Here is an 18,753-nt window from a genome sequence, read left to right on the forward strand (position 1 = left end):
GAATGCTTTCCAGTTTCCATCATTTCAGATGTTTTTAAAAGTGTTTTTTCATGGTTCATTCATTACTTTGATTCCTTGTAAATGAGTCTGAAAGACGTTAGAGCAAGTTATTCATAGTGTTTTATCGTTCGCTCTCTTCATCTCTGCAGCTGTTTGCGTCCAACCAATGACCAGATTAAAGACAGACAGAGACAGAATGACACAGACTCTGTATCTCGCTCACCCCTCATTAAACAAATCAAAGACATTAAAAGCCTTTTGCTTCTCCGTCTGTAATCTGGGTTTGCTGGTGGAATCGCCCCCTCTGAGCTGCTGCTGGTGCATGACTCATGTGACTCTTATTAAGCGGCGCCGTTATTACAGCAATGCATCATGTGGTGATGTCATCAGTGGGTGCCACAGTTTGGGAGTGCCGACATGATGCGATGGGGGAAGACTGCTGACTTCTCTGGGAATGGTTCAGATTGTTAGACCTTGAAAGTTGGTTTGAAGTGATCAATCATCTGACAACAACTTAAAACCTCACTGGAGGTCTAAAGGGTCAGTTCACCCAAATTATTAGGAAAATATGTTTTTAGTTAACTCTAGTCTAACCTAGCCATGTTGATGAGATTACTGCCTCCACCCTGACACAAGGATGGTGAATTTTTGGTGCTCAGAAGTGAAAAATGATGTATTTCCCATTAATCTTGATAATCTGAGGAACATGCTGTTTTCATTGGAACTATCAGGAGAAAGTAGTTCCCTTTATTCACAGCCATGAAAAGACCACTTTATCATTAAAGATAAGATACTCTAAGAAAGTTGCCTCAGCTATACGTTTATCTCGTGAACTTCACTGTTCAGCTGTGGTCTGTTACAGGTATTGATGGGCAACACACACACTGATACACATCATAACACCAGTACTAATTGCTTTTCTGTGTAAGATCATAGAAGAGCAGCATTTTGAAGCAAAAGTATCTCATTCTGGGAAATCCACACAGATCACACAGAAAGCATGTTAGCAGCTGGAGGCGGCTTTTTATAATTGTTTTAATGAGAATTAAGCCTTTTGCTCACAGTATTTGCGTTGTTACACACCTCCTGTTTCTGTGCTCTAGGCACCCAATGTTTTTAACAATGTGCTCTGAACTCTTCGAGTTGAAAAAAACTCAGTGAAAAAGCGCCCCACGTCATCTCCGCAAGACTCTGAGAAACTGGTGGTGCTCAGTAGCTCGGCAGGACCAATGGACTCCCTGTAGTTAGTATTCATTTTTGTTATGCTAGGCCTGACAATAGACGGCAGGTTGTCAAACTGCCCTGGAGTCATCCTAAAATATGCCTGGAAACAGCCATCATCAAGGTGAAGCTCCTGGACCAACTGGAGGTACTCCCCATGATCCACCCTCTTTTTAAGGGTCTCATGTACCCACACAGATCTCTGTTTCCCTGTGACCAACAAACTATTTGGTGACAGCCTCTCACCCTCAACCAGAGCTACAGCAAGTACCCTCTGCCTCAACATTTCAGGAACTAGATACTAGTTACTGTGAAATAAATAGAAAATAAACGGTAGATTGATTACACGGGAAGGTTAGGGTAAGGAGGCGATGGGGTGGTTGCCTGGCAACAATAAAAAGGCGCAGCAAACATTTTTTTACTAGTGGCATTCAATTAAAAAAAAAAAAGGCAGTGCGGAAGTTTTTGAAAAAGTAGAGAAGAACTAAGTGTTACTGTGATGTGATAAAACATCAGAATAGAAGAAGGTGACAGGATGATGCAAGCTTCTAATGGGGGCAAAAAATAGATCAACATAAGAATAAAGTTTATGGTAAATTGAGTTTGTAGTTTAAAAGTTATTATTGAAGTTCATGTGAAGTTTGGGGGGTAATTAAGATTTTACTATTCATGTAGTATGTTGTATATAAAAATAATCATCATTTTTATATATTTGTAGTGAAAATGAAATGCAAAAATTACCATATCCACTAAAATCGCAATTCATACAGTAGCAATCACAGTATATTCTTTGTTGCATATTTTGCAGCTCTACTTAATACATACATGTGCAGGGTAGTGTTTAGTTCGAACATATTCAGGTTCATTGTCATTGTGTTTAGATAACATGCATTGAAATATACAGATTAAAAAAAGCGATGGCACACAAAGTTTAAAGCAACAAATGTGCACATACCTAAAAACCTCAAGGATAAAACAGTATTGAAAGACCTATAGATGATGGGGATGATGATGGTGTTCAGTGTTGGACTGTGAACATGTGATCAGCCTCATGGCCTGGAGGAGTGATGTCATACATGTCGAGGAGTGTGTCTGTGTAATTTGTATTTTGTGTTGAGTGACAGATTTGTTTGTAGCTGAGCTGAGCTGACAGGAGTTTGAAAAGGCTGCCTTCTTAGTGTGTTTTTATGGTTCTGTATGTTTGTTAAATATGTGGTGTGTGTGGCTTTTGTTTCTTTGCCATCATCCACTGAGTCCTTGGAGTGGAGGGGGGTGTTGAAATGTTTGTGTGCGGTGAATTGGGGGGTAGGTAGGCGGGGTTATGATCTCACCATTGAGGAATGTGTGTGTGTGAAGTAGGTTTGACCCGTGGCGCGCGCACACACACACACACACACACACACACACACACACTGTAGCCTCACATCCTGTTTACCACTGCAGGTACCTACTGTCCTTTGTTTTAAAGGGCATTTCCATCTAAAATTCACTTTCCACACCAGACTGTCATATTTTCCCTCTCAGAGTTCCCAGTTACAATTTAACAATGCTCTGTTGTTGTGTAACTGTCACTGATCATTACTGTAATGAATTTTTTTTAAAATCCTGGAAGGATCATACCAGAGATTTTTTTTTGCATTATAGCTTACAGCAAATCCTGGTGCATTTTCCCGTCTCTCAGATAGATTATATCTGGTAAGATGGCAGTTTTTAACCTTTTTGTACTTATTGAAACTAGCCTGACCTTTCTGTTGCAAGTTTCAAGAATCTGCTAATTTTCATACTGTATGAAAATTAATGGAAACTAGTTGCTGCTTAGGAAGAAGGCATTCAAAATTATGCACTTAAGATTTGTTAGCAGTAATTCAATTTGAACAGCATTGGTAACGAAGAAGATAAAACATGCAGAAACACTACTACTGTACTTTAAGATGGATTCAATCGTTCATTTGTGAGGAATACTTGTGGAATACACCCAAAAAATGATAAGTTAATCATGCCGTGTTACCCTGAATTTGTGAAGAAAACTGTATTTTTCTCACATGCCTCCCTGGAAAACGGTGATCATTTTAGTTTAGTTTAGTTTATTTGCACATACATGTATAGAAAAGACAGGAAAAAGTTAAAACATGGTGCAGGAGAGGTTAGAAGCCAAAAATGGATTCTGAAGGTACCTCCCCTATTAAATGTCAACAATCATACGTAAGAGAAAAAGAAGATATTGATTCATTTATTGATTGATTGATCTTTAATATAATCTTTATCTTTAGTATAATCCATGTTTTGTTAATCCAGTCATATGCTCAGTACATCCTAAACACATGCATTTTCACTAAAAACTTACAATTTAAAATTGAACTGAAAGTGACACTGATCTATGCTCTGTTCAAAGCCAGACTCCAATACCATGTTTGTTTGTTTTTAAGTTTTTGTTTTTTTTTCATAATTTTTTTGCAAGAACGCATGTGTTTTGGATAAATGAGACTTTTACTGCACAAGTTGTCTGAGAGTTTGTCAGCGGATGTTTTGATACAGTTTTGCTCCTGTCAAATGTGATCTCCAATCAATTGATTGCCATGCAAGAAGAAGAAAGTCTCCACTACTTCAAAATTACACAGCATGACTAATTGATTTACAAATGCTCATTCTGTTAACTTTGATCATCTAGGGAAGGTTTTGGGGCTTGCACGTAGTGGTGAACTCACAGAATTATCAGCTGAATCAGCAGCTCCTCTCGACTTTATGAAGTGTTATAGTGAGTCTCAGCTCATTGTTAAACTGTGTGGCTTACAACTTAAACCCGTTTTGTTTCACTCTTACTGCTCTCAAAGGAGACAACATTCTTAAAAACGACTTGGTGGAGCATTCAGCAGGTAAAGAGACAGATATTTCCCTCAGGAGTTGGTGGAGACCAAAACAGAGCTAAAAGAGAGGGAATACTGGGCTTCATCAGGTGTAATAATGTTGCACTATAACCACTTGATGTGTAAATATCAACTTGAAAGGTGACAACGCAGCCTCCAAATGGCAAAAACAAACCAGTTATTGTAGTTTTAACTGACCCAACCAATTAATAAATGTCTGTAACAACTTTTGCCCCAGTCATGGCTATTTTACTCATATAAACAGTAAATGAAATTACATTTATCAACAGGAAAAAGCAGCAACAGGTTATGACTCGTTTGTTTATTTAATGATTTATTGGCTCCACCAACACAAATAGTTTGGCAATTGGACTGGCACTGTACTGTTGCCAAGCAACACGTAAACATTCCTGCACACCAGCTTGCTATGTTCTGTGAACTAGGTCTACACTTTACCACAGGCCAGCTGCTGTTTATCAGGCGGGCTACATGTGTGTGTTTCCATTTATTGTGCGACCAGTGAAATAAATCTGTTGACAGTCCCTTTGGTGGAATATGTGTGATGCTGATGAGTCAGCAGCTTAATCAGCACATTGCATCGTCCTCTGATGTCATATGAGCATATCTGGAGATTTACAGTTAAGCATCCAGGCTTCTTTCCGTTCCTTTGTCCTTTTCTGACCATTCATTTATTTAACTTGAATGTTATTTGTGGTAATAGGTTTCATATTGCGGTGCAAAGTTGTTGTTAGTACAACCCTCAGAGTGTTTTCACATATAGTCTTTTTTAAATGATTCAAATTCAGTTCTCTGAAAGTGCACCAAAAAAGTGGACCAACAGAAAAGGGACTCGGTTCTTTTTGTGTTCACATTGTCAGTTCATTTGAAAAACGACTCAGTTTTCTTTCTGGTCAACTTCAGCTCTGATGGGGCCTCAGACCTCCTTCTGGTCACGCTGTAGCTTATATATCATATTCTTGATTTAGTGTTGTTGTTACTTTGATGTGGCACTGCAGTGTGGTTATGGAGCCCCTCGCTTTCAGGTGAATTTAGGAGGTAAAGCTTAGGGTTTCTGTGCTGTAGACTGTTTCTGTCTGATGTATTCTACATTCCACATGTGGAGACGTGCAGTATCTTCCGTGGACCAAACTACTCCTCGCCCTGTGTCCTTGCACGCGTTACAGGCCGACGTGGTTTCGTCTGTTCTATCAAGCATCCCAGTGCAACAGCATTTGATCTAGAGGGCTAAATACACTGGCAAAGAGCTAAGTGAACCTGAAGCACTTTGTGTTCACAGTGCACGGGTTAAGCGAACCGCACCGCAGGCTTGAAGTGAACTGGAATCAGACCACCTCCATTTTGTACAATCAAAATACTCTGACGAAACTAACTGTTGTATAAACTTCAATATGAACTGGAAATACTGGAAGAGAAACTTATGATAAAATCGTCACACTGTACATCGTTGAACTGTTTACTTATAATTTATGACATGTCAGATAATTCAATTACATACATCGATAGGACAAGGTTTTGTTAAATTTGACATGTCGACATGTGTTGTAGTATTAAACAGATGAAGACGGGGTGTCCTCACTCTGCTGCTGTGGGACGGGCTGTGTTAGCTGACATCAGTGTGATGATGTGCCCCAGGCGTCGACTGTTCTGTACTGTGCAGCAGTAAATTGTTGGGTAGGAAGCAGAACATGTGTGTTTGTGAGACGGTGATGTAGTCATCGTGTGAAGGAGCAGCTGTTTTTAAGTTGGACAGCGGTTGTGCCTCCGAGGGCGAGACGTAGTCAGAGAGGAGAGAGACGGAGAGAAAGAGGGGCAGGTATTCAACTGTCACACCAGAGTGAAGTACAGTTACCTGACTGTCTCACCTGTAAGCAGGTGTGACTGGGCTTTTATCCTTATTTATTTTGTTATTGTGTGTGTGTGTGTGTGTGTGTGTGTTCGATTTAGAAGGACAGATTTGAACAAAAGGCTTCTAAATGTGTTTTGTATTAAGTAGACCAAAGTCAAGTTATTGTATTAAAAGCGGTAGGACCGCCCTCTCACATTTTCATATTTTGAATCATCCCTCAGAGAGCCCTAAAGTCAAATCTCAAAGCACTGAACATCACAGCAGGCCACAGATTTACAAACCAATTCTTGTGACATACTCTCAACGACAACGTCATTGAAACGGAGAGAAAGATGATGGTCAAGTAAGGGCGGATCATACAAATAAAATCTTTCAACATGGTATCTAGACACTAAATGTATATTGTAGTGGTATACATCATGATAAAGCAGAAAGTTCAATTAAGAAACAGTATACAGGTAAAATAACCAGATGTCTGTTTTTGGCAAATCCAGTAAAATCAGGGTGAAACACTTGTTGAAAACGTGAAAAGACCAGGAACTATACAGTACTGTACAGTAGTGAGGACTTAGACCGTAAAACTGTATTCACCATTTCTGTGTTCAGGATTTTTTGGGTGGGGCTAAAAGCCCTCCTGATGATGCAGTGAAACAACCCTGAGCATAAGCCCTGCCCCTACACTATATAAGAATAAGAACCATTGAGTTTTGTTTGAAAAAATAGATAAAAATAACCATTCTGTAGCAAATTGAGAAGAACTAGGTTGAAATTCAGGTAGGTCAGTGACCTCTGACTCTGGCGACTCAAACATGTCCGGCTGTACAAGTCCAATAGAGCTGCTTTTACACTGCCTGTTTAAAGGGGGTATATGGTGATGTTATGCCGCCTTGTCGTACTGTGTATAAAGTATGATCGCAGACTGGGGGGACAGAGTTGTCTCATCTTTAAGCTGCTACAGGAGGAGGTAACAGAGCTGTAACCTTGTTTGTATAAACAGGACAGCTGGCAGGACGGGACCATGGGCAGGACCGTTGAAACATTTTGACAAAGTGTGTGCAACCCACTGCAGTAGATTTAAAAAAAACAAACAAACAGCTATTAGCAGTTAGTGGCTAACGCAAAAAAGAAAAACAGCCGCTAAAAATGTCCGCAAATTGGGAAAACAATGAGATTTAGGAGCTCCTTACCTCCAAGCAGAGGACGAGATCAGCTGCCAAATAACAGATGGTGAATTATTGTTATGCCATTGTTATAGTTTATAACGCGCTACTGACGCGAATGTTATGTCACACAAGAGACAGACGCTGTTGTGGTAAATGTCAAGCTTGTTACGCCTCTTTTGGTTTTGCTGGGATGCTATTAAAAATCACACATTGTACTGACATGGTGTCGCTGTTGTTTGGCTCTGTGTAAAAATGCAAAGGAGGCATAAAGAAAGGACATCGCCGTGGCCCTAGAGTGCGATCTTTGTGTAAAAAGGGCTTAAGTGTAAATTGAGTGTGAATGTTTAAAAACGTTACAGTACTCTTCAGACACAGCCCACCCTAATCTGAAGTTGTGAAGGTGAGTGTCAGGGAGAGGCTTTTTAAAGTTATTTCACCATACAATAAACAGTTATTGAGAAGCACACTGGCAGCTTCAGACCTGCACATGTACTGAATAACAGATGTCACTAGGTGAAAAAATGTTGAGTGTTGGGAACCAGTTACCTGACAACCATGTGTCTCACTTCCTGACATATGTCTCACACTTACAGCTTTAATCAGGATTGAATGGGTCATCAGATTTGACTTAAAACTGTCTCACAGAGGTCACTTTCTTACTAGAGAAAATCCATGAGGCCATTATCATCATGTTCTACTTTATGTCAGTTTAAGGCTGCTTTTGTTTCAGTGTGATCACCCAACGCACAGAGCTCTGATGAAGGCACAAAGCTGAAACATTAGCATGTTTGTTTAAAATAGCCAGAATACATTTTTCAAATTGATATTAGTCATCTTTACCCTGAAGATCTTTACATCTGTTATGTTTTTATCCTTGGCTATGTAATGTATGAACTGATGTATGAACACCTCAGAGAAATACTGGGAAGGAGCATCCACTTAAAGACCTGATTGCTGTCTTTCTTTCTTTCTTTCTTGACCCAGTCTGTGGTTTAACTCGTTGGTGGTCAGTTTGGTTAGTTGTCAGTGTGTGTCGATGAACGTCTGGACTTGTTACAGGCTGGTTATAAGGTTATTAGTCCGGCTGGATTCAGCAGACTGAGCAGGTATTCCTGTAGCTGTTGCTGTTGGCTCATTGTGTAACTTCCTGCACCAGAGAGGGTGTGCCACACTGATAAGAGAGGCATTTTGTTCCAACTCGATTCACCTTTACACACACACACACACACACACACACACACACACACACACACACACACACACACACACACACACACACTTTGTACATACACACTCTTTAACTTTATCGCTCTCCTTCACTTTCCGTTTCTCCTTGTACACATTCTTTGTCTCCCCCAATGCAAACTTAAACCCTCCCAGCCCCCACATCTCCATTAGTGTCCTTGTTGCCCCGGCATTGTTGTGTCTCCATGGCAACGGGTCAACAAATCAGCAGGTATCTGCAGCAGTAGCGGCTTGCTGAGAGGCTCAAACACTGTTTATCTGACGCAGATCCGGGCTGAATTAAATGGGGAGCTTTTGTGAATGGGTTTGTGGACAGATAAATCTCTGAATGAAAGAGGAGGTGACTGCAGTGTTTAATATTGCTGAGGGGGCGGAGGAGTCATAGCAGTAGCATGTTGACTCTGAAAACTGATTGCTCCGGCTGGTGCTCCAGTAGGTGTTGGTCAGTAGAGACCTGGACCTGGACCATCCACCTCTCTGGACAGTTTTTGATACTCAGCGCTGAAGATCCTTTTAGGCTGGTGCCAAAAACTTATTGAGATTTTCTACATAACCACACCACTGAATAAGCACACACACATCAAATGACCATAAGAAGGACTCATTGGCTAAAAATTCATGAAGACCAAAACACACTGCCACAGACAAGCCCCAAAACAGCTGCCCCTATTATTTTCTATGTAAAACCCCAAACCGCAGGCAGCTAGACGTGCACTGGTACTTGCACTGCTACCTCGCAGCACTCCATGCCACACACTGCCCCCATGGCAGCTTGACTCCTCACCTCACCGCCCATGCTGTTGCTGTCTCTCTAGGAGAGACTTGTTGTTAAGGTCAAGAAATATTATGAGCTGTATGACCCACAATCCTGTCAATATAAAGACAATGGCAAAATAGGTATTACCTTGTGAGCCCCAGTTCTGGAGATCAGCTCTTTAGGTGAGCAGTCAAGTTTAAGTAGTGGCTGTCCACACATGATTCTAAGCTAATGCAGAGGTGGAGGAAATATAGATCTTTTGGGAAAAGTAGTTAATAACTGTGTGAGGTCTTCTGTTGACGCACTGCACAGCAAAGCATCAAATTGGTGCTAGGGGCAGCTCTCGACCCAGCAGCGGCGTTATGTTTTCAGCTGTAGTTGACCAATTGATACTCGGAACATTTCTAGTACTATCAGCATTTTGCTTGGTTATGCAAGAAGGTCAGAAAAATACTTGTTTCAGATTTCCTTCATTTTCAGGCTGGTTTTGTGGATTTGGAGCTAAATGTTGTGTGTGTGATACTCGTTACCTGGAGAGGTTGGAAAAAGATATACGTTTCTTCCCTGTTCTAAAACCAAAATCAAACCCTGAAAAGTGTAGGGTTAACAGTGAAAAAAGACCGACCCTGCTGTACAGGAACCAGTGAAGGATCCTGGATATATCCTTCAAACACAGACTGTAGACCCCTCTGTCTGCTTCTCTCTGGAATCACTCTTTCATTTTTCCAAAATTTGATAATATTTCTTCAGGGAGTGCAGTTAGTTACAGTGTGGGCTAAATGCTTACTCTGACAGCTTGTCGGACCATCACAAAGAGGCAGGGCTTAGCGAACGGTCAGTTGAAATGCTGTCATGCACCCCACATGTCCACTTCTCAACAGAGATTAGAAGAAAGCGAGATGGATTTTGTAATTCTTCTGTACTACTTGCCCCATCAGGCAAACAAGTTACGACATTTACTTGCCCAATGAGTCACTTTACTTGCCCCAGGCAATCAGGCAGTCGTCATTGTTTAGCCATATGTCAGTGTTATGTAGACCAGTTTTTTATCTTCTCTAAATCTGTGTCTTCATCCAGTCTCTGAGACCTCTGCTCCAGGGGCCACTTTCACAAGAGATCCTCACTTTATTTATTTGGGCTTGTCAGGGTCAAATATTTTCAGGACTCCACCATCGGCATGATTGTATTTAACAAGGCCAGTAAAACATGACAAGACATGATTGATAGCACTTGTCATTGCCTGCCCGTGTGTGTGTGTGTGTGTGTGTGTGTGTGTGTGTGTGTGTGTGTGAGTGTGAGAGATGGCATGCTGCGACTGCTGCTGTATTTATGACTGTGTTCTTTGGACCAAACCCAGAACATTACGTCAGTGTTGTTCACTTGGAGTGTGGTAAAACATTAGTTCAAGATTTGTCTCCTTGTTTAGACTGTTGTCACTTTGGGGTCCCAAATCAGCAGACTGCTGAGCAATTTTGGTTTCCCAGACCTGAGAGTCAGTCACATGAGGAAGATGATGAGGTACTCAGAGAGGAAGGAGAGATCAGGCTTTGAGCAGCTGGAAACAATGCAGCAGAGTATTGGAGCTGTTTAAACCCTCTAACACACACACCTAACCTGAGAGCTCAAATCTGAGGAATACTTTGGTGTGTTTTTGTTGTTTTGCTCTTCATCTATCAGTGTTTTGACTCGCTGCATTTATTTTTTTTCTAACACTCTTCCTCCTCCCTCCCCCTCTTTGTCTCTCCCTTACTCTTGTCCTTTATGTGAACAATAGGCTACCATGGCGATAGCCTCGTTACTCACAAAACTGTGTCGGCAAGGACACACACCCACCCACTCTCACACAGAGTGGTTAGTTCCCAGTCTGATGATCTGTAGTGTTTTAATGAAATTAAGTTCAAAGGCAAAAAATAGTAATTTAAGTTTAAACAGTAACTTTTAAAATGTTAAACAGTATTATTTCACCCACACTACACACAAACACATACACAGATTTAGATACGAACAGATATAAAAACATGGGCAAATAAAACCACAACATGGTTCAATGGCAGGAAAGCAGTGTCATGACCTGACATGGCAGTGGTTCCCAACTGGTGGGTCACAGTCCAAAAGTGGGTCGCGAGTCCATTCTGAATGGACTGCAAGTGAATCGCAAATGTGTGAAGTTTGAAAAAACATACATTGAATTTCCGGTATACCACTTTAATTTTGAAGTGCTGTTTCCTGCTGTAGAGTGAGTGACTAATGGACAGCTAATTGATGGAGTCAGCAAATTAGCTTGATGATTTCAAACGCAAGTATGATGCTGAATATATAACTGTGTGGACCTTTAACTAATGTCTCAGGGTGCTTTCAGACCTCGAGTTGTCTTGCTTTGGTCTGAATCAGGGTTCATTTTTTTGCAAAGTTGTATAATTGCCTAGAGTTGGTTCGTGTTCTCACGGCAGCATTTACAAGCAGACCAGATAAAATGCCTTGCGTGAGAACATGAATATGCTTTTACCACAAACGAACCGCACCAGAGTTTGTTTGTAACCAGACCAAGACCACCTCTTCAAGAAGGTCTCGGCCCGGTTCTTTTGGTGCACACCTGAGTGCAATTGCTGTGTTCACACCTGCCCAAAAGAACCGCACTTAGGGGGCAAATGAAATTGAGTTTGATTGAACTGAACCAAACAGGGCAGGTGTGAAAGCACCTTAAGGTGAAATCTGGGCCCAGAGGCAGGACCAGTTGGAAACCACTGCTATAAGAGGTCCCAAAATAAATCTGAGGCGTCACGAACCATTAACAGAACAGGAAAGCAGAATAAAAAACATGCATACCAAACCAAATTGTAGTTAAGCTGTGTTGGTTGTGTTCAGATTAATAAATGACTATAGATAACTTTAAAAAAAAGTGACAGCCCTGCTGGAGGTCCCTCAGGGTCAGGACAGGGGTCCCATGAAAAATCTGAGGTTGGGGACCGCCACCCTGATCTTTGCATTTTTCCCTCTCTATTCATTAAAACAGTGGAAAAACAGTCATTGCTTGACCTGGTCATAACCCATAGACTTATGTAACTGTTAACAATGGGTCAGAAATAGAAATGGCTTCGGTTTAATAGGCCACAAGCCAAAAAGGTTATAAATCACTGAACTTGGGGGAAGTGAGGAAATACTGTGTTTAAACCAACTACGTAATTTTCAGAAACTTGCATTCAGAGATTAAAAAGAAAAATAATTATACTGATATTAATCTCTTTCTCATGCAACAAGCACGTCTAACTTAAACAGGTTGTTAGTTCATCACCTGGTTTCTGTAAAGAAAGTGTCCCATTTGGTGTGACTGATAAGTTAAGCTGAGTGGGTGAGCTCAGCCATGGGTGGAGCTCTGTGAGTGTGTGTTTGGAGGGTAAAGGCCGCTGACTGGTGCTACTCACTGACAGGATGTTTGCTGGAGAGGCGGCTGGTAGTGACACACTCACACACACACACACACACACACACACACACACACACACACATACACACACACACACAGGTGTGGCAAGTCAACCTTAGAGGGACGGGGAGAAAGAGAAATGAGACGTAAAAAAACAAGTGGAGACAGTGGAAGAGTCAGAGGAGGAGAAAAAGTACAAACAGTCAAAGAAAGACAGAAATACAAAAAGATAAATGAGTGTGTTGAGTCTGGGAAAAGAGAGATTGGGAATGTAGAAAGCAGCGTGTCGCAACCTCTCCCATGTGTGTGTATGTGCATCTGTATGTTGAAGAATATCCGCAGTCATTAACAATGTTGTGTCACCCATGGGTGAGGCAGCAGTCTCCCAGAGCTCCACCTAAACCTGAGTTGCTGAAACATGTTTGGACCACAGCTGGTCTGCTGACAGTGAAGCAGATTCACCAGGTGGATCATAAGATTTATCACACACAAACGCACACAATACACACATGTACACACATGCACGCAGTGTCGAAAGCCAGCTTGCAGTTGCATAATCCAGCAGAGACAAACATATTTGGTAACTATGAAGGCGTGAAGGCTCTAGAGTGGTATTGTTTACTGATGAGTGCTGGTATAGAATTGTAAATCTAGTGAAAGAGACAGTGAGGTGTGTGCTGGCCATGTAGATGGTGTTGTTTATTTCTACATGTGTTAAATACACACAAACAGCACAATGCAAGGCAGCATTTTGTAATGGAGGAGCCCCGCCCTGCTGACATCAGAACAAGTTTTATGAGATATAAAATTAGGATTGTTATGCTTGAGGGAAAACAAGCAGAGGTGCTACACTGCACTGCAAAAGCCAGCAGCATGTGTTGCAATGAGTGGGGAAAGTAAAGGTGTAAAAGTAAAATTCAGAGATGCAGCTACAGAACATCGGGTTAAAATCACAGCTCAGACTCAAACAAAAATTCTGAAAGAAATCAATACAAAGCCGATTTTAGCAAATAACGTTGTCTGCACTCCTGAAGCTCTAGCGTGTGTGTGTGACCTGCCCCTCTCCTGCTTCAAGCCATCTGCAATATTCCTACGCTGAAGGAAATGCTGGACTGACATGTATTTGTCATTAGCAGGTAGAGCGGGTTGTCCTCTAATTACAGGTTGGCTGTTCGATCCCTCCTTTTGTCTACATGTCCACAAGTGTCCAGTGTGAATGTGCTGAAAAAGCGCGTTCATTGAACATGCTCATATTTTGGTGAACAGTGAACCAAATGCTTCTGTTTGCAACTTATGAACTTGAACATGAGCTTGGTTCACTCTTGCGACAATTCACAATGCTCATTTTATAGCACCGGGTATGCACCAGCAGTCAGTGCAGCTACCTGGTACTGCTGAAGCCAGTTCATATACATATTTAAAGGACTTGTTGAACAAATCAAAAAAATTACAGATTTCACCGGAAAAAAATCTTGCATTTATTGTGCCTGTTGGATCTGGAAAAAAAAAGCAAGTTTGAATGTTGACCACATCAACATCGAATTTGAGTTGTATCTGACTGGTGTTAGGAAATATCTGCAAGTGATGATCACAAGATTTTATTTCATTATAAAAAACAAAAACCGAAGACATGCACATTTCAAGCTAGTTATTTTTTTGGGACTGAAGTAATTTATTTGATGTGTGTGAACTTAACTGTGAGCTGGCATTTGTGAGCGTGTGTGCAAGTGTGAACGTGCACAACACTGGAAACATCCTCGAGCATGACGCTGAACCCCAAGTCACTCCCGATGGGTTGCCCGCTTGCTGCACACCTCATGCTCACCACATCCACCAACCATTTCCTGCCGTGTGTTTTTAAGGAGCTCGGCCAGCAGCTTCTCTCTGCTTCCAGTCTTTGTGCTCAGCTACAGTCGGTCCTGACCTCTGTACCGGACACAGAAATAAACTTATTGATTGATTGATCGTCTTCATTTAATTTCCTGTGAGATACACTTTTAGATTTGCTCTTGGATGGTGGGAATACAGATGCAAAAATATCCTTACCAACATTTTGGCTTATCACCACAAAGCTTGGACAGGAGTAGAGTCACTCAACATCACCTCTACTGCTCGTAATGACAGTTCGTATTCTATTAAACCATCTGACAACTTATTCAGAGCTCATGCTGAATATTAATGCTCTGTATTTTTTATTTTGCAGTCAGAAAAAATAATCTAGTCAGAGTCTCCTGATTTAACTGTGTCCTTGGCATATCTCAATCCACCCTTGTGTCTCCACCATTTTTGAAACTACAGATGTGAGACGATGAATTAGCAAACGAGTTTCTCTTTTTTTCCTCGTAATGAATAACTTCTTATTATGTGAGAGAGAGAGATGTGGACGGAGAGATTAAAAATGAGTGGAATGTTTTGTCTGCGTCTCTCTGAACTCGGTGTGCTGCAGCCAAAGATTAGCTAGTATTGCCTCGTGTATGTGTGTGTGCTTTAGCTGGTGTGAGGTACCAGCTGGTACAGTGAGGTCTGATTAATCAGTAACATTACCCTGCAGCACTCTGTTCTGCTCTGCTAGAAGTAGGTAAAGTGTTGATATTCACAGTAAGTCACAAGCAGGACTGGGCCTCAGTGTTGCACCATTTTCCCTCGTCCCCGTTCATCTTGAGGAGTCATGTTAAATTTGATTTAGTTCAGTTAAAGTCTGAAAAGATAGAATGTGTTTTTCAACCTTCTTTTCCTTCAATTTTTTCTTAGTGAAACTTTACGTGTACATCATGTTGGGTTCTATCATCGTCAAAGTTATCAATCACAGATTACTGTAGTTGGGCTCTCAAGTTCTACTTTGGGAATTGGTGGAGTAGTTGTTGGTACGTTCATTATAAAAGTAGAAGTTAATATACAGTGACACAGGAGACACATCAATCAGTAAAGGTTGCAGGGTAAAAACAACATGAATCTGACCTCAGGTCTGTTTCTCTCCTCCAGACTCTAAAGCCATCGTTGATGGGAACCTGAAGCTGATCCTGGGTCTGATCTGGACTCTTATTCTGCACTACTCCATCTCCATGCCAGTCTGGGAGGGCGAAGATGGAGATGAGGTAACAGTCCAGCTCCAGACTGTATTAACTTGTGTTTATCTCATGACTTCTGTTCCTCTGCAAATGAGCCAAATCTGTGTTTGTCTGCAGGACAGAATCAGACATTAAGTGATAAAAACCTGAGAATTAAAGAGACAAATAATAGTTACTGCACAAATACAAACCACTGTTAAGAGAGCCGACTGATGTATGTTTGTGCTTGTTTGTTTGTTCAGGTCGAGTCAAAGACACCTAAGCAGCGTCTGCTGGGCTGGATCCAAAACAAAGTCCCTGATCTGCCAATCACCAACTTCAGCCAGGACTGGCAGGATGGCAAGGCACTGGGAGCACTGGTAGACAGCTGTGCACCAGGTATGCTCCGTGTGTGTGTTTGTTTTAAGGGTGTATGTGGGTACAGAGTTCATTATTGTCATGTTAAATCGAGTCAATCCATAAAACAATATTGAAATAAAACCCCAGTTCCAAAAGAGTTGGGATGTTGTGTAAAATGTGAATAAAAACAGAATGCAATAATTTGCAAATCTTATCCAACGTACAATCAACTGAATACAGTCCAAAGAAAAGATATTTCATCTTTAAACTGATAAACTTTATTGCTTTGTTATAAATATACACTTATTGTACATTTGATGATGTCTGCAGCACATTTCAAGAAAGTTGTGACAGGAGTATGTTTACCACTGTGTTACATCAACTTTTCTTTTCAACGCTCAGTGAGTGTTTGGTGGTGTCTGAGGACACTAATTGTTGATTCTTTGAAAGTGAAATTCTTTCTATTGTTGCTCAATGTACAACTTCAGTAGCTCAACAGTCCGGGGTCTCTGTTGCTGTATTTTACGCTTCATAATGTTTAATAGGAGTCAGGTTAGGACTTCAGGCAGGTCAGTCTAATACCGGCACTCTTTACTACAAAGCCACGCCATTGTAACTGTTTACCGTGGTTCTCCTGTTTTACATTTGTGTAAATTTTATATTGCTATATAGCCTATTATACAGCACTTTGTTCAATTGTGGTTGTTTTTAAATGTGCTATATAAACATACTTGATTTGATTTGATTTGATTTGATTCAGCCCAGAGGACACAACGTCCATGATTTTCAAAAACAATCTGAAATGTGAGCTCATCCGACCACAGCACGCTTTTCCACTGAGCTGAGCTTGGGCTCAGAGAATTGGTAGTGTTTGTGAATTTTGCTGATTTATGGCTTTCACTTTGCATGGTGGAGTCCTAACTTACATTTATAGATGCAGTGACGAACTGTAGTAATATCCTTCAGACAGTGCATTCTGAAGGGTCAAAGATCACAGCCATTCAGTGCTGGTTTTCAGTCTTGGCCCTAATGTGCAGAGACTTCTCCAGATTCTCTGAATCTTTTAAGATATTTTTTGGGGCATTTTTAGCCTTTAATTGATAGAACAGACAAGTGTGAAAGGGGAGAGAGAGAGGGAGTGACATGCAGCAAAGGGTCACAGGCTGGAGTCGAACCAGGGCCGCTGCGGCAACGGCCTTGTACATGGGGCGCCTGCTCTGCCACTAAGCCACCGACGCCCCATTCTCTGAATCTTCTGATTACTGTATGTCATGGATTATAGATTGGAGAAATCCTAAATTTGTTGCACTTGTGCTTCGAGAAACCTTCTTAACCTGTTTGCCCACAGTTTTCACAAAGTGACTGTCCTTGATTGTGACAACTTAGCTTTTTGAAGATGCCCTTTTTAAACACAATCATGATATTTGAATTTGTTAACAATGAACCTGTTTACTACCCTGGAAATCCAGAGGAACGTGTTGCAGACATCAAATTCAGAAAAAGTGTATATTTACCCAACAAAAAGCAATAAAGATTATCTGTTTAAACATCAAATATCTTGTCTCTGTACTGTATTCAATTGAATATAGGTCAAAAAAAGATTTGAAAATAATTGCATTCTGTTTTTATTTACATTTTACACAGCATTCCAACTGTTTTGGGACTGGGGTTGTAGTTTTATCATTCCCCAGGAGAGCTCTCACTGTTGTGTGTCTACAAGTTTCTGTGGTTGACAGTGTTGTTGTTTGTTTGCAGGCCTGTGTCCAGACTGGGAGACCTGGGATGCAGACAAAAAAGTGGAGAATGCCACTGAAGCCATGACGCTGGCTGATGACTGGCTGGGCATCCCGCAGGTTAGAGTCCCTCTGACACTTAATTTTTTAAAAATATTTTAAAATTAAATATTTTTTTTCACATTTATATGGCTCTGTTGTTGGCTGGAACCAGAACCATCTGCCTCACAGTCCACCACTGGACAGTCTGAAGAGCCACAATGCATTTTGGGACAGTTGAGTACGTCCAGTAGGATCATGTCAGCTGGAATGAACTAAATACTCTTTTACACTTTTACATCCATACTGTACGTATGACTGATGAATGCAAAGGACAGAGGCTTCTCTGGGGGCTTTTACTGTGAAGCAGCTGCAGGGATGATGCAGACACTAAGCGTTTATTGACGCCCGCAATGCTAACTACGCTAACAAGCCAATATCAGACAAACATCACACTTCCTGTATTTTCTCTGTATCGTGCAGCCCAACAGAGAACAGAATTGGCTGTGCTGTGATTTTTCCTCCAGAGATCAAAGGTTACCGGCAGCATCTCACACAGATGCTGTTTGGTTTCCTGATTGCAGAGGAAACTCACTGAACCTGAGTGTGTGTTTTTACACACTTCTGTTTGAAGCCAAGAGGATGCAACTCGAGCTGAAACGGAAATGTACTATGAGGACTTGTGTGACAAATAATTGTTCCCTGGAAAATAATAAGCCCGAGTATTTGTCCCTTCTGAATCAGTAGTTAGAGGGGCTTTTTTCGAATGTGAAAAGTTTCTTCGCAGATAGTGGAGCATTTTTTCCTTTTATCTTTTTTGTTCATTGAGAAGTCATTATGGAGAAACCCTTGAATTCTGAGTTCAATATTTTTGTGTCATAGCTGCATTACGTGATGCTCTGCTTCCTGTCAATCAGCTGACACCCATAGGAAGTCTCCTCCAGAAAAAACATAACTGACATCACCGTCACACCCCATGATGTTAATTTAGGCCATCAGTGTTTACTGGAAAAGTTCATTCCACCAGACAAAA

The 18,753-nt window shown here is 41.2% G+C and overlaps 1 protein-coding gene across 2 annotated transcripts in view; it reads left to right on the forward strand.

Moving 5' to 3' along the window:
• Positions 1-18,753, forward strand: part of LOC126386347 (filamin-B) — an 81,716-nt gene that overhangs the window by 20,854 nt on the left and 42,109 nt on the right. For both annotated transcript variants that reach the window (XM_050038621.1, XM_050038622.1), the window contains exons 2-4: positions 15,524-15,636; positions 15,852-15,987; positions 17,704-17,801. In XM_050038621.1, coding sequence (XP_049894578.1) covers positions 15,524-15,636; positions 15,852-15,987; positions 17,704-17,801 — 347 coding nt within the window. The remainder of the gene's footprint in view (positions 1-15,523; positions 15,637-15,851; positions 15,988-17,703; positions 17,802-18,753) is intronic.

Source organism: Epinephelus moara, chromosome 24 (assembly GCF_006386435.1).
Source record: "Epinephelus moara isolate mb chromosome 24, YSFRI_EMoa_1.0, whole genome shotgun sequence".
In the NCBI taxonomy this organism is placed as follows: Eukaryota; Metazoa; Chordata; class Actinopteri; order Perciformes; family Serranidae; genus Epinephelus; species Epinephelus moara.